Genomic DNA, 14,619 nt, shown 5'->3' with positions numbered 1-14,619 from the left:
TAACGATTACCGCGAACTATATATCACACGAGGTGACGATAGTCCACTTTCCCGACCACTCTGCAACTGACATAGCTCGAGCTTTATCAGACGCAGCATTCGAAGTGCAGAGTGTGCAGACCGAAGATGAATCTGGCCATATTATCTACGAGCAAGATTTAGTCCAGACCCATCAAGCATGGTTGGAGCAGGCTGCTCAGATGCTGAGCGAACAAGCATCAACTCTGTCGCGGCACCAGACGGCAGCACATCATGAATTACGAGACGATGCCGGCTACCAACTTGATGAGAAACATTTAGACCACTGTGTTCTTTGTCAAAAGGCGAACGAAAAAGCCGAGACATCTCAGGATGTTATCGTGACCATCCCTGAGGCGCAAAAGTTTACAGCCACTCTCAGTATCACTGGGATGACTTGCGCGGCATGCATCCTCTCCATTAATGAAGGGGTGCAGGGACTCCAATTCTTGACGGATGTCAGCGTCAGTTTACTTACCAATAGCGCAACTGTCACCTTTACCGGCCCGAAGGATAACATCGATCAGATTGTAGAGAGAATCGAAGACAGAGGATACGACTGCCACGTCGAGAGCGTCGTTGAAATTGGACAACCACAGCAAACAAAACAGCTAGTGGAAAGGACAATCATGATCAGAATAGCAGGAATGTTCTCCGATCAATGCCCACGACGGGTTATCGAAGCCTTGTCATCACCGTTTCAGGGACGACTTGCTATCGACAAGCCGCCGTCGTACGATGACCCCATCGTCGTGATTACATATCGTCCCCAACCTGGCATCATTACTATCAGAAGTATCCTAGCTACCATACATGGTGTCAGCGACCAACTCAGAGCCACAATATACCATCCTCCAACGATCGAAGAGCGCTCTCGAACTATGCAGCTCCGCGAACGGCGTCGTCTACTCCTGCGGCTTCTTCTCAGCTTTATCGTCGCCATTCCAACCTTCCTTATCAGTGTGGTCTGGATGAGCCTAGTTCCCTCGACCAACCGCGTACGAATATTCTTCCAACAAAATATGTGGACTGGCGCCGACACTCGCGCCGAGTGGGCGCTTTTCTTCCTTGCGACGCCTGTGATGTTCCTCGCTGCCGACGTCTTCCACGTCAGGGCAATCAAGGAGATCCGGGCACTGTGGAGCCGAAATAGCAAAGTCCCGGTTCTTCGAAGATTTTACCGTTTCGGAAGTATGAACCTGCTCATGTCCGCTGGGACGTCGGTGGCGTACTTCCCTTCGATCGCCGTGCTTGCTCTAGAATCGCAAAAAACTCGGCAACACAACAGGCAACTATCGACATACTTCGACACGGTCGTGTTCTTGACGATGTTCATTCTCGCTGGACGTTACTTAGAAGCGTACAGTAAGTCTAAAGCCGGTGATGCTGTCACAATGCTCGGAAAGCTCCGGCCAACCGAAGCTCTGCTTGTGAGATCTAATCCGGAATCGGAAGATAGCGAGTTATCTCTTCCGATAACCAACTGCGAGAGAATCAATGTCAATGTTCTTGAAGTCGGAGATGTTGTCCGAGTACTTTATGGCGTATCTCCACCAGCTGATGGCACAATTGTCTTGGGCGATTCCACTTTCGATGAGAGCTCTTTGACCGGAGAGTCTCGGCCTATTACCAAGAATACTGGCGATCAAGTCTTTGCTGGAACAATCAACACCGGTAAACCGATCAATGTTCGAGTCACTGAAGTCTCAGGAGCATCCATGCTTGACCAAATCGTCAAAGTTGTTCGTGAAGGACAGGCAAAAAGAGCGCCAGTGGAGAGAGTGGCTGACATCTTGACGGGATACTTCGTTCCAGTTATTACCCTCATTGCCGTATCAACGTTTGTTGTCTGGTTTGGACTAGGTCAGGGCGGGGCACTGCCGGAGAGTTGGCTTGATGTCGACACAGGTGGCTGGGCATTCTGGGCATTACAGTTTGCCATTGCAGTCTTTGTCGGTGCGTGCCCCTGCGGCATTGCCCTTGCGGCCCCAACAGCTTTATTCGTGGGTTCTGGACTAGCGGCGCAGCACGGAATATTGGTCAAAGGTGGCGGAGAAGCGTTTCAAGAAGCTTCGGATCTGGATGTGGTTGTCTTTGACAAAACCGGCACGCTCACCGAAGGCGGAAACCCGACTGTTACAAACTATGATATCATAGCTTCTGGTGAGGAGGAGACGAAGGCCATCTGGGCAATCGCGCAAGCACTAGAAGAGTCTTCAAGTCACCCCATAGCAAAAGCAATTGCTGGGCTCTGCGGAGGACAAAGCCGCACTACCATCGCCGACTCTGCCATTGAAGAACTCCCTGGTCGCGGTCTCAAAGGCATATTTGCCATCCACGCATCCGGCAATGACACCCGGTATGAGGCTGCCATCGGCAGTGAAGCTTTCGTCTCCTCCCTTGGCACTCCGATAACCACAGACCATTCCAACATTATGTCGACATGGAAATCCGCTGGGAAAAGCGTCGCTCTTCTGGCTTTGCGTCCATTGTCCCTCTCAGACGGGGACGAAGCCATTTTCAAACTTGTTGCACAGTTTGCAACCACAGATTCTCTCCGCCCTGAAGCTGCTTCCGTCCTTTCTGCTCTACGTGAGCAAGGGTTAGGCATCTGGATGATCTCAGGCGACAATGCCATAACCGCTATTGCAGTTGGGCATCAGCTAGGTATCCCGGCGACCAATATCATTGCCGGTGTTCTCCCTTCGGAAAAGGCTGAGCGGATCCGTTGGCTACAAGACTCCGCCCCTAAACGCAACGGCAAGGCGGGAAGAGCAATGGTGGCTATGGTTGGGGACGGCATCAATGATTCTCCCGCGCTCACTGCCGCGGACGCCGGAATCGCCATCGGCTCTGGTTCAGATGTTGCTATATCAAGTGCCAAATTCGTGCTCGTGTCCTCAAACCTGCACTCCTTGTTGACTCTTATCACCCTCTCCCGCACTGTTTTCCGGAGAGTCAAGTTCAACTTTGCGTGGGCATTAGTGTACAACGTGGCCTTGGTACCTATCGCGGCAGGAGTGATTTATCCGGCACCCGGACACCCGAAGCTGAACCCTGTGTGGGCGAGCCTAGCCATGGCGTTGAGTTCTCTGAGCGTCATATCCTCGAGTCTGGTTATGAGGACAGACATTCCCGTCATTGGGTTTAGAGCATCCAGGAAGACAGAGTAGAGATAGAGCACAGCAGGGCTTTCAAATCCAGTTAGGCAGAGATCGCAGCTGGAAGAGACTTGTGATATTTAGCTCAGGATGATTATTATCGGTTGTAGAGGGTATATAAACGAGAGGAGAATATATTCTAGCACAAGGGATGCAGTAACCATGACATCTTAAGCGGCCGAAGGCATTCTGCCAAACTAATGCTTAGAAAGCTAGGTGTAAGGCGTTGCCTCAAGCGTAACCTAAGACGAAAGGAGATATCTATTGAGACAAACGTCACCGAAAGGCCGGAAAGCCAGCTACAAAAAGTTGTTCGCTGTCATACCACGTGCCAGAGGTGTGGTAACTTTAGGGCAAAAAACGCATGGATGGCATTTCCAGTGCCCTGTTCATATATACATGAATATGCTTCGATCAATGGGTTTCACTCTGATGGCGGACTGGGAGACGTGCGGAATAAAAGTGCGTCCATGCCCAGGGAAATGAATTTTGCAAATGTTCACTAACTGACCATCCGGCGCTTTGCCGCCTGAAGGATTTCGGCACCTAGGTCGGACCGAGTCTGATACACGTTGCTCGTTCCCGGATTTGCAGGCATCGACACCGCACAACCTGAGTAGACATTGTGATACAAAGACGTGCACGATTGAAATGACCGACAGTGCAGGTCTTCTGCCTTTTGTAGTGCGGGTTAACATGGCCTAGATAACCAAAGGACTGCCCGAAGACCCCGTCCAAATCCTCAGACCGGGATCAAGGAAATCTGGTCCGGGATCAGTTTAGTACCCTGCCTGTTGCAGCAGAGCTAAAGCCTATTAAAACTTCCTCGACTACTGGTTCTGACCGCTGCTTCCTCTGCTCACATTTTGCCATCATCAATCCAATTATCAATTTGCATCCAACTTTGCAATTTCACACCTATAGTCATCATTACTTAGCACAATGGATTTCCTCAAAATGGCTGGAAAATTAGCTGGTGGAAAACCAGGCCAGGATCAGGGCCAAGGTTCCGGGCAGTTCAGGTTTGATGCATAAGATCACGGACGCAGTCACTGGACAAAATCACCCTGGAGAGAAACAAAATCAACCACCCTACGGTATGCGATGGCCTCTTGCAGCCTCTTCAGACGGTCTTATTGACATACATATGTGACAGGTAGCTTTCCTGGCAACATGAGTGGCCCAGGAGCTTACCAAAACATGCCGCACTCCGGAAGTCCAACGGGTCATTATCAGCCAAGTGGTGGATATGGGCAGATGGGTGGCCCTTACCCAGGCAATTACCAGGGTCGTCCTGCTGAAGCCCATTCGGGATCCTATGATCCTAGGTATCCAGGTAGAGATCAGCACTATGGGAGTGGATACGAGCACGGAGGTCCTCCGCGAATGTATGGCAGCCCTCCACAGACCCAGGCACCTTACTACGGAGCGCAGGACGGCCATGGTAACCAACCGGGCGCCTATGGCCAACATGGCTACGAGCGTCGCGACGAGCATAATTATGGTGCTGGGGGACCTGGTTATGAGCAACGTGAGTATGGCCAGCATGACGGCAGGCCCTCTGGACATGACCAACAAGGATACGGTCAGCATGGCAACAACCCCTCTGCGTACGAGCAACATGGCAACAATCCTCAAGGGTATCAGCAGCATGGCAACAGCTCTCACGGATACGAGCAACGTCCATATGGTCAGCATGGACACGGCCAACATTGATTTCACTCGTACAAGGTCCACTTATGTCTCGCAGTACCTTGATTCACCCAACGTCCGAACTGATTAACTGTCCAGTTGATTTGGCACAACTGCATCTGAACAGAGATGCTGCATCAGCGGCTGATTGTGCGATTGGTCGCTTCGTCGTGTCAGTGCTCTGGCTACTTCGAGATGAAACAGTATAGTGTGGTAACTTTAGGGCAAAAAACGCATGGATGGCATTTCCAGTGCCCTGTTCATATATACATGAATATGCTTCGATCAATGGGTTTCACTCTGATGGCGGACTGGGAGACGTGCGGAATAAAAGTGCGTCCATGCCCAGGGAAATGAATTTTGCAAATGTTCACTAACTGACCATCCGGCGCTTTGCCGCCTGAAGGATTTCGGCACCTAGGTCGGACTACACGTTGCTCGTTCCCGGATTTGCAGGCATCGACACCGCACAACCTGAGTAGACATTGTGATACAAAGACGTGCACGATTGAAATGACCGACAGTGCAGGTCTTCTGCCTTTTGTAGTGCGGGTTAACATGGCCTAGATAACCAAAGGACTGCCCGAAGACCCCGTCCAAATCCTCAGACCGGGATCAAGGAAATCTGGTCCGGGATCAGTTTAGTACCCTGCCTGTTGCAGCAGAGCTAAAGCCTATTAAAACTTCCTCGACTACTGGTTCTGACCGCTGCTTCCTCTGCTCACATTTTGCCATCATCAATCCAATTATCAATTTGCATCCAACTTTGCAATTTCACACCTATAGTCATCATTACTTAGCACAATGGATTTCCTCAAAATGGCTGGAAAATTAGCTGGTGGAAAACCAGGCCAGGATCAGGGCCAAGGTTCCGGGCAGTTCAGGTTTGATGCATAAGATCACGGACGCAGTCACTGGACAAAATCACCCTGGAGAGAAACAAAATCAACCACCCTACGGTATGCGATGGCCTCTTGCAGCCTCTTCAGACGGTCTTATTGACATACATATGTGACAGGTAGCTTTCCTGGCAACATGAGTGGCCCAGGAGCTTACCAAAACATGCCGCACTCCGGAAGTCCAACGGGTCATTACCAGCCAAGTGGTGGATATGGGCAGATGGGTGGCCCTTACCCAGGCAATTACCAGGGTCGTCCTGCTGAAGCCCATTCGGGATCCTATGATCCTAGGTATCCAGGTAGAGATCAGCACTATGGGAGTGGATACGAGCACGGAGGTCCTCCGCGAATGTATGGCAGCCCTCCACAGACCCAGGCACCTTACTACGGAGCGCAGGACGGCCATGGTAACCAACCGGGCGCCTATGGCCAACATGGCTACGAGCGTCGCGACGAGCATAATTATGGTGCTGGGGGACCTGGTTATGAGCAACGTGAGTATGGCCAGCATGACGGCAGGCCCTCTGGACATGACCAACAAGGATACGGTCAGCATGGCAACAACCCCTCTGCGTACGAGCAACATGGCAACAATCCTCAAGGGTATCAGCAGCATGGCAACAGCTCTCACGGATACGAGCAACGTCCATATGATCAGCATGGACACGGCCAACATTGATTTCACTCGTACAAGGTCCACTTATGTCTCGCAGTACCTTGATTCACCCAACGTCCGAACTGATTAACTGTCCAGTTGATTTGGCACAACTGCATCTGAACAGAGATGCTGCATCAGCGGCTGATTGTGCGATTGGTCGCTTCGTCGTGTCAGTGCTCTGGCTACTTCGAGATGAAACAGTATATTGATTCGAGATGTCAGTTTAGCTAGCCTAAAGTTCCATTCATTCAAAATTAAGGCGAACATGTTGAAGCCCTCTATTGTGCTTCCGCAACCCATTTGTAACCTCAAAGGAACCCAACAAGCTACGAATATACCAGCAGATGTTCAATGATGCTTGTGGACTCAAGATCACGATAGTGCTGCGCGGTGCGCGTTCCCGTGTGCGGACGACCTTTCGGCTGCGGATGCAAAGAATTCTGGTTGTATGGTAGCACTGTGTATCCCATAAGCAGACAGACAATCTCGAATAGCGGACGCCAGCCGCATGTACTGTTCATGACTGTCCTTGTTGACTTTGTAGTCGACTTTGATATGGACCGTAGCAATCACATTCGAATCGCTCAATTGCGAGACGTGCAACGCATGACAATCCGCAATGCCAGGGAGAGTGTTGATGTCTTGCTTGATCTCGTCGATATTGATTCCCTCGGGAACGGCCTCGAGTAGGATTCGCGATGCCGCAGTACACAGTGGGATGGCCGTATGCAGGATGATGGCTGTGATGATCACGGAGACAGTTGGGTCGGCATAGAAACGCCAGCTGAAATCGGTCAACCAGATGAACAAGGCCGAAGCGATGACGCCGATGTTGCCGACAGCGTCTCCAAGAACGTGCAAGAACACGCCTGTCATATTCAGGTCGTGGCCTTTGCCCTTTCCTTTGCTGCGGTCCTGGCGCTTGTGGATATGATCGCTGTGCAGATCCGTAGTTTCGGCCTGGCCTTCAGATGAAGCCCCAGGCGACTGACCCGTGCGCAGTGGTGTATTTTCGTCGTGCTGCTCGCTACTACCAGGGACTGCGTGTGGCTGGCCAGCAGCAATGATATCCGCGCGCAAAGCTGTCGGATGCACGGAGATCTGCGACAAGGTTGTAGCCCGCCTAAACCCACGTGCTTGTTGTGGCACCGATTGCCCATCTATTTCGTCCTGATCGGACAATGTGTCGGCTATATTGTTTGCCCCTGGTTTAGGTTCCTCATGCTCGTGTAGGAGGACCATGCCAAGGAAGTTCGAGGCCAGGCCAGTGCAGCCCACTATGAGGATCAATATCGGGTTGGAAACTTCTTGGGGTTCGGCGAAACGTTGGATTGCCTCGAGAAATATCGACATGCAGAGAGCAACGAGAAACACTCCGTTTATCAGTGCACCAAGCGTCTCAGCGCGTTGCCACTATAATTATGGCGTCTCAGTTTGGTCACAATCTTGTAGACAGCAGGCGGAGAACATACCCCATAAGTGTAGACGTTAGTTGCCTCACGTCCTGTGGCGACGCGGATAGCCCAGAGGCCGACCAGCAATGACAGGACGTCATTGAACTGAAGGAAATGGTCAACAAGAAGTCTATGAGGCAGCTGTTTGGGATTGCAGACCATGTGGAAGGCATCGGCGACGAGTGCGAGGGAGTGAACGCCAAATCCTACAAAGCTGGTCAGCTTGCGTGGCTGGGAAGCTGTCACAAGCTTGAAACTTGCCCACAGTCAATTCCACCAGGAAAAAGAGTATATCGATGGTGAGGAGCAAGACCACTTGGTCGTTTTGGACAGATGCAGAGACATCCTGAACCCCGGACAGCAGACTGTGCTAGTTTACGTGGCCGTCAAACACACGAGATCGCAGGAAGGAGAACGTCGCGACACGTAGTGAAAACATCGAAAATTCGAACGCGAGCGTCACGTGATCGTGCAAATTGAAACAGGAAATGGCTCAAAGTCGAACCTTGTTCGTGGGCTTCGTAGGCCTGTCGATACTCGGGCCGTGGTACTGTAGTCTAGTAGAAAGAAATTGCATTGGCGGCACTCATCTGTTTTCAAAGGGAAGTAATTTATTGTGTCATCACTAACCTTGGGTTCAGGTCATTGCAACTTCTCACTCATGACATGTTGGGTGAATGGAGCAGTCGCTCGGCAATTCAGACCGTGCTTGTTCTTTCTTTCGTGCATCTTGTTACCGCAATTGCCATTTCTTGGTAGGTAGGCTGTGCACCACTCATGTTGTTGATTGAGAACGACTTCGGCCAGTAGAAGTGTCGCAAGATTGAAGTGCGGTGCCAAGTGGCTTGCGTAGGCGGCGGTTGAAATTGCCAAGTACAGCCTAGAATTGTAGCGGAAGTGAAAGGCTCTTGTGCCACTCACCCATGCCCGAAAACCGGTGACAGGAGCCTTCGCTCTTTATCATCACTTTCATCCCTTACCGTCAGAACCTGTCTCATGTTCACTTCGAAGGAAATTCCAAAGACTTGTAAGTCTATCAATATGGTATCCCACTGTGCTGGTAAAACTCCCGACGGTACCGGTGATTGCTGTGAAGGCCCGTTGCCAAAGCCGTCGGCATCGATCGAATGTGGCCCATGTTGTAATTCGACAAGCTCAGTCAAGCCAGAATTGAAAGTCGACGAAGACTTCATGGATCAGTGCAATGAGGACGATCAGTGCAATGGTACTAACCCAGTATGCCGCCTAGAAGTTTGGCTAACAAAAATTTGCAGAAAATTGCATCAAGACTGCTGCAGCTATCGAGTGCTCCTTGGCTTGGGCCGATCAGCAGGAGGATTGCTGCAGTGACACAGACAGCCACGAGCTAGACGAGAAGACCACTCACCATGATAGCTGCGATGACGCTCACGACCGCATCCATAACCACGCCCAAGTGCCAAAGGCGAGCAAGCATGTCCACAGTGGCGCAGCGCATGAACACGCCAACGGCGAGGACGGGAAACATTTTGGTGAACCCTGCAACGTTCACCTCAAAGCTGCCATGGAAAAATATGCTACATACCTGGAGTCAGCGAGGTGCATCTGTCGAAGTATTCTTTCTCCGGCTGCGCGAATCGAGACCTGCCGCCCACAGTCTTCGGCCGGCGGCGTTGTTGCGTTCAGCACTTCCCGTAACCACCATCTCGACGTGAAAGAGCACGGATCCGTCTTGTCTCGCCGTCGTGGCAAGAAGGTGCCAGAGAAATTGGCATCAGCCGGAGCTGAGATCAAATGTTGTGATAGCCATGAGACTCTCCTTGGGACTCGATTTGCACGCGAGACCGTCACAAAACAGACTTCAATTGACATCGAGAAGGCAGGAGGGCTGTCGCATATCCTTCTCAATGTCACAGGGATGGACTGCTCTGGTTGTGCCAACAATTTGACTAGAGCGATTCGAGGTGTAGCAGGCACCAGGAATGTCAAGGTCATTTTCATCGGTGGAACTGCCCAATTCGACCTCGACACCGAAATCAGTACCCTAGATGAAGTGATTCGCAACGCTCAGCGAGCCACAGGGTACAAGCTGAGACCATTCTCCTCCGATACCCAGAGTATCGACGTCACAATGCCGGCAGCAGAAGCAATCAAATTCCAGAACTCCCTACCGCGTGGTGTCGAGCGCTGCGAAAAGCTTTCCAAGACAACATATGAAATCAGCTATGATCCTTGCGTCATTGGTGCCAGAGACATGCTCAATGGTATCGATGCTCAACTTGGACCTCTCCGCAGCGACTCGTACCTCGATCAAGGAAAGCGCAGGCTCGTTCGAGTCCTTGCCTTGACCACTGCCGCCTTCATACTGACAGTACCAGTTGTTGTACTCGAGTGGGGGCGTCCTTCTGGCGTTTCCGAGCATACCACTTTGACCGTTGCCGTGGTCCTCGCCACCATGGTTCAAGCAATCGCCGTTCCAGAATTCTACATCCCTGCCATATCGTCCTTGATCTACAACAAGGTCGTCGAAATGGACATGCTTGTGGTTATCAGCATTACAGCTGCGTACGTGTATTCCATCGTCGCCACTGGACTCTACTTCGCTGGCATCGAGTTGACGACCAAACCCTTCTTCGAGACTAGTACGCTGCTAATCACGTTGATTCTGCTTGGTCGACTTCTTGCGGCTTGGGCTCGTAAACAAGCAGTGAAGGCGGTGTCGTTGAGGTCTCTGCAGGCATCGACAGCCATGCTCATTGACCAGGACACAGACCGAATCGTTAAGATTGATGCCCGTTTACTTCAATATGGGGACAAGATCGCGATATTGTCGCATTCACAGATCGTTACCGATGCTGAAGTGATGCAAGGCACAAGTGAGGTAGATGAGTCGATGCTCACAGGCGAGAGTGTTCCTGTTTTCAAAACTGCTGGAAGTCCCGTCGTCTCAGGCACTGTCAATGGTGGCGGAAGATTGACAGCACGTGTGTCTCGCTTGCCAGGGAAGAACACCATTACCGATATCGCCAACCTGGTCGAGCAGGCGCAGAGCTTCAAGCCGCGCGTCCAAGACTTGGCCGACAAGATAGCTGGATACTTCATTCCAGTGGTGTGTATAGCAGCACTCATTGTCTTTGTGATCTGGGTCGTGGTTGTTCTGAAGGTTCGAAAAGAGCCTGCGGGAGATGCTATCGGAACTGCCATAGGCTATTGTATAGCCGTGCTGGCCATTAGCTGCCCCTGCGCGCTAGGTTTGGCGGTCCCCATGGTCCTGGTGATAGCGGGAGGGGTGGCTGCCCGTGGAGGCGTGATTATCAAAACTGCAGATGTCATTGAGCGCGGTTTCAAAGTTACCGATGTGGTGTTCGATAAAACAGGAACGCTTACTGAGCCGAACCTCGAAGTTGTGCAGGAGTTGGTCTTGTTCACGGACAACGCAGAGCAAGACACCATGCTGTCTATGGTCATGACACTCGTGAAGAGCAACAAGCATCCCGTGTCCGAAGCTGTGGTCAAGGCACTGGACGCGAGGGGTGTACGTAGCATCAAGGTCGATGCACTCACTTCCATTCCAGGCTGTGGAGTCGAAGCGCAATGGCACGGAATGACAATCCGTGCTGGGAACGCGAAGTGGCTCCAAATCAGCGATACACCTCAGGTGGTTGATCTCGCTGCACAAGGGTTGACAATGCTCTGCGTGACGATCGGCGGCCAACTGGGTGCAATCTTCGGCCTCAAGTCCCGGCTGCGTGAGGGAGCGACTGGTGTTGTTCGAGAGCTTCATCGGCGGCGAATCGCCGTTCACATTGTGAGTGGCGATGCTCGTCGGGTAGTTGAGGGCGTAGCCGCCGACCTTCAAATTCCCTTGGAGAACGTCGCTGCTGAAAGAACTCCAGCACAGAAGCAGGAGTATATCCGCGAACTCATGGATTCTGGAAAGATCACATTGTTCTGCGGAGACGGTACTAACGACGCTGTGGCCGTGGCTCAAGCCAACGTTGGCGTTCAAATCGAGTCTTCTTCGGATATCACGCGGGCCACGGCGGACGTGGTCCTCCTCCGCAATCTCGACGGGGTGGTCAGCCTGCTCGATGTCTCGAAGGCCGCTTATCGACGCATCACCTTCAACTTTGTCTGGTCAGCCGTGTACAATGTGGTTGCCATTCTGCTTGCATCGGGAGCTTTTGTCAAAGTTCGCATTCCCCCTGCTTATGCTGGTCTCGGCGAGATGGTCAGCGTACTGCCGGTTATCGTCGCGGCGTTGACCCAGCCGAAAGTGAAGGGGAGAAACTGATGTTGCCACCCGGTGTCGATGCGGTTATGGCTCATTGTTCCAAGTGAGAGGTGTCGTGGAGGTTGCTTGTACTGACCCAAGTCCATTGTTCCGGTGCAGGGAAACATTCCCACTGCATTCTTTACTTGGCTGAAATTTGCTGTCAAATACATAACCTTCGAGAGGCTATGCGATGCGATTCTGAAGTCCTCCCTAGGCAACAAATAGGATATATGTGCTCAAAATAAATTTGGTAGATGGTTGTATATATGAAGTAACATGTATGCCAAGGCCATTTTTGAGGACCTTAAGGGTCACGTGATCTGGCTAGCGCACCTTGTTCATATTTGGGATCTGCCACAGTTGCTCCTACCGACCATTCGTCAGTACTAAGCACAAGCCATTGCCCATCCCTTCGACAAATTTGCAACACGAAAAGAAATATGCGCAATCATGAATTGACGCTCTCGGCCTCGTAAAAATGAAGTCCTGTAAAACAAAATAAACGGAAGGAATGAAGTATAGGTTAGAAATTCCTTACAGTACTGTATTTCAGGACAGAGGAAATTGAATAGATCTTCAAGGGTGGAAGGCTTATGAAAAAGTGGCAAGCTGGAGATTATACAGTAGCCCAGAACTACCTACGTATAGCTCCATTTCGGGGAGTATGTTTGTACCTTCGGAGCAGTCAGACTTGTCGGAGCAAGGTGCGATCTGGCAGCAGCACTTCTTCAGCTTCTCGCCAAAGCGAACCTTTTTGAAATCGCAGCTGTGGTCCTTCTTCGCAGAACCGCTGCAGCCCAGCTCTGCGATAACAGAACAGTGAGACTTCTTGTCGACAATGATGCGATCGCCATTCTTGGCACCAACGTGTTCCAGCTCAGGATTGTAAAGACCGGCCTTGCTTTCACCGGGGCAGCCACTTGTTCCCGTTGTGCCACTGAAGTCATGGCCTGGCCCTTCAGTACCACAGCAGCCATCTTTTTTCAGGACAGAATAACCTGTCGTCTTCTCAGAACCACAACATTCATCCTTCTTCGAGGTAGCTGTACCATCATCGTCTCCACAGCGTTCTTTCCTCGCGCAAACAATACCATCTGCTTTCTTGCTCAAAGCCGACAATGAACTCGTCTTCCTGGCATCAGCTGTCGTCTCCCGAGTTGATGCGGGCCGCGCCACCTCACAACACGGCTCGAGTTTGCGCGCAATAAGCTCTTTGCAGATACGGCCCACGTTGATGAGGGTGGCGAGGTAACGTTCACGGACGCTATTGGAACGAGTGCTGCAAGCTTCACGTTTGCGCTTGCGAATTTGGGTGGGAAGGAGAGGGGACTCGGGGGCACCGGAGGTTGTCGATTCTGAACCAGTTAGTAAACTGGGCTATCGAAAGAAGCTTCATCAACTTTTATCACTGGAGCAGCTTGATGATTCGTTTCGACCGCATTTTAAGTCGCATTCACGACGTGCTACAACCACGAGGCAGCTTTCTGTCACAATGAATCAGCCAACAGTAATGATTGTCCTCGAAAGTGACAGACATACCATCGCAACAAGGGCCGTCTTTCACGCTGTTCTTGCAAGTAGCGTCACCGGCACGGCAGGCGAAGCACAGGGCGAGAGATGGTCTAGACGAAGCCATAAGGTCGATATCACTACTGCGCAGTAGATCTCCGAGATATAAAGGATAGTTGGATGTAGGAGGGCAAAGTCGGAGGGGGAGAACGATTGTGAATCAAATCAGTTCTCTTATCACAAGTAACAATGGGCGCGCCGCCAAGGCTGCCAAGGTTCATGCGTACGTCACGTTGTTGTCCAATCTTGGGACACTTCAGAACTGATTGAGTCTTTGCTACACTTCTCCTTCTCTCCATCGAAACGACCCCCCATAATCTACAGTCAGAAAATACATAGCCATCAACATTCAACCTGCCCATCATGTCTAATCTCCTGAAGAAATTCACCGATCAACTCTCTGGCCCAAACAACCAACAAAACTCCTCATCTTCAGGAGGCATATTGCACAAAGTCACAGATGCCGTGACTGGCCAGAAACATCCTCAAGACTACCAGAACCGACCGAATCCACAAACCTCAGGGTTTGGCTATGGCGCAGGACCAGGGTCTGGTGGCTATCAAAACTCTGGATATCCAGGTATACTTGGCGTAACTTCCATTCCTTTGCCTGATTCAGGGTGAACTGACAATAAGTTCTAGGTGAGCAGGGCGGATATCCGGGTCAATATAGCAACCACGGAGGACAGCAAGACTATCTAGGTCAGCAACGATACCCCGAAGGCCAGGGCAATCATGGAGCACAACAAGCGCACGGAGGCTATGGGGCTGATCCAGGTCATGGAGGCTATGGAGGTGAACAAGGACACGGCGGCTACGTGGCACAACAGGGCCGTGGTGGCTATGGGGCTGAACAAGGACGCGGCGGCTACGTGGCACAACAGGGTCATGGTGGCTATGGGGCTGAACAAGG

At 51.4% G+C, this 14,619-nt stretch overlaps 6 protein-coding genes across 17 annotated transcripts in view; 4 read left to right on the top strand and 2 right to left on the bottom strand.

Annotated features, from left to right (window-relative positions):
* Positions 1 to 3,321: 3,321 nt before the first annotated feature.
* PV06_11565 lies at positions 3,322 to 12,363 on the bottom strand (the record flags this gene model as incomplete). 12 transcript variants are annotated; one of them, XM_016413263.1, is made up of 6 exons in its annotated part: positions 8,513 to 12,363; positions 8,144 to 8,439; positions 8,042 to 8,088; positions 7,901 to 7,987; positions 5,289 to 7,841; positions 3,322 to 3,725 (listed from the first exon to the last, which is right to left on the bottom strand). In XM_016413263.1, the coding sequence occupies exons 3-5, from the start codon at positions 8,042 to 8,044 to the stop codon at positions 6,801 to 6,803; spliced, it is 1,131 nt and encodes a 376-aa protein (XP_016256366.1). In that variant the 5' UTR covers positions 8,045 to 8,088; positions 8,144 to 8,439; positions 8,513 to 12,363. The 12 variants fall into 12 exon arrangements, with proteins under 12 accessions (XP_016256366.1, XP_016256365.1, XP_016256361.1 ...); XM_016413262.1 differs by having other exon boundaries at positions 8,144 to 12,363; XM_016413268.1 differs by having other exon boundaries at positions 7,901 to 8,088.
* PV06_11568 (uncharacterized protein) lies at positions 4,353 to 4,962 on the top strand (the record flags this gene model as incomplete). Its single annotated transcript, XM_016413274.1, has 2 exons — positions 4,353 to 4,567; positions 4,614 to 4,962. The coding sequence occupies 2 exons, from the start codon at positions 4,353 to 4,355 to the stop codon at positions 4,960 to 4,962; spliced, it is 564 nt and encodes a 187-aa protein (XP_016256369.1).
* On the top strand, positions 5,907 to 6,516 carry PV06_11567 (uncharacterized protein; the record flags this gene model as incomplete). The annotated part of the gene is made up of 2 exons (XM_016413273.1): positions 5,907 to 6,121; positions 6,168 to 6,516. 2 exons carry the CDS (start codon positions 5,907 to 5,909, stop codon positions 6,514 to 6,516), a joined length of 564 nt encoding a protein of 187 aa, XP_016256368.1.
* Positions 8,924 to 12,155, top strand: PV06_11566 (copper-translocating P-type ATPase; the record flags this gene model as incomplete). The annotated part of the gene is made up of 2 exons (XM_016413272.1): positions 8,924 to 9,107; positions 9,157 to 12,155. The coding sequence occupies 2 exons, from the start codon at positions 8,924 to 8,926 to the stop codon at positions 12,153 to 12,155; spliced, it is 3,183 nt and encodes a 1,060-aa protein (XP_016256367.1).
* A 155-nt stretch (positions 12,364 to 12,518) lies between the features above and the next one.
* On the bottom strand, positions 12,519 to 13,852 carry PV06_11564 (uncharacterized protein). The gene is made up of 4 exons (XM_016413259.1): positions 13,677 to 13,852; positions 13,538 to 13,621; positions 12,676 to 13,492; positions 12,519 to 12,623 (listed from the first exon to the last, which is right to left on the bottom strand). Exons 1-3 carry the CDS (start codon positions 13,771 to 13,773, stop codon positions 12,729 to 12,731), a joined length of 945 nt encoding a protein of 314 aa, XP_016256354.1. The 5' UTR covers positions 13,774 to 13,852; the 3' UTR covers positions 12,519 to 12,623; positions 12,676 to 12,728.
* Positions 12,528 to 14,619, top strand: part of PV06_11563 (uncharacterized protein) — a gene marked incomplete at its 3' end in the record, with an annotated part of 2,391 nt that continues 299 nt past the window's right edge. The window contains exons 1-2 of the mRNA XM_016413258.1: positions 12,528 to 14,286; positions 14,349 to 14,591. Coding sequence (XP_016256353.1) covers positions 14,070 to 14,286; positions 14,349 to 14,591 — 460 coding nt within the window. The 5' untranslated portion in view covers positions 12,528 to 14,069. The remainder of the gene's footprint in view (positions 14,287 to 14,348; positions 14,592 to 14,619) is intronic.

Source organism: Exophiala oligosperma (assembly GCF_000835515.1).
Source record: "Exophiala oligosperma strain CBS 72588 unplaced genomic scaffold supercont1.41, whole genome shotgun sequence".
In the NCBI taxonomy this organism is placed as follows: Eukaryota; Fungi; Ascomycota; class Eurotiomycetes; order Chaetothyriales; family Herpotrichiellaceae; genus Exophiala; species Exophiala oligosperma.
The sequence above is the reverse complement of the archived record's forward strand: the minus strand, read 5'-3'. Positions and strand labels throughout refer to the sequence as shown.

Coding starts and splice junctions, on each gene's coding strand:
- PV06_11564 (XM_016413259.1), bottom strand. CDS start 13,773: ATGGCTTCGTCTAGACCATCTCTCGCCCTGTGCTTCGCCTGCCGTGCC. Junction 13,622..13,676: donor AGACGGCCCTTGTTGCGATG/GTATGTCTGTCA, acceptor TCATTGTGACAG/AAAGCTGCCTCGTGGTTGTA. Junction 13,493..13,537: donor AAGCTGCTCCAGTGATAAAA/GTTGATGAAGCT, acceptor TAACTGGTTCAG/AATCGACAACCTCCGGTGCC.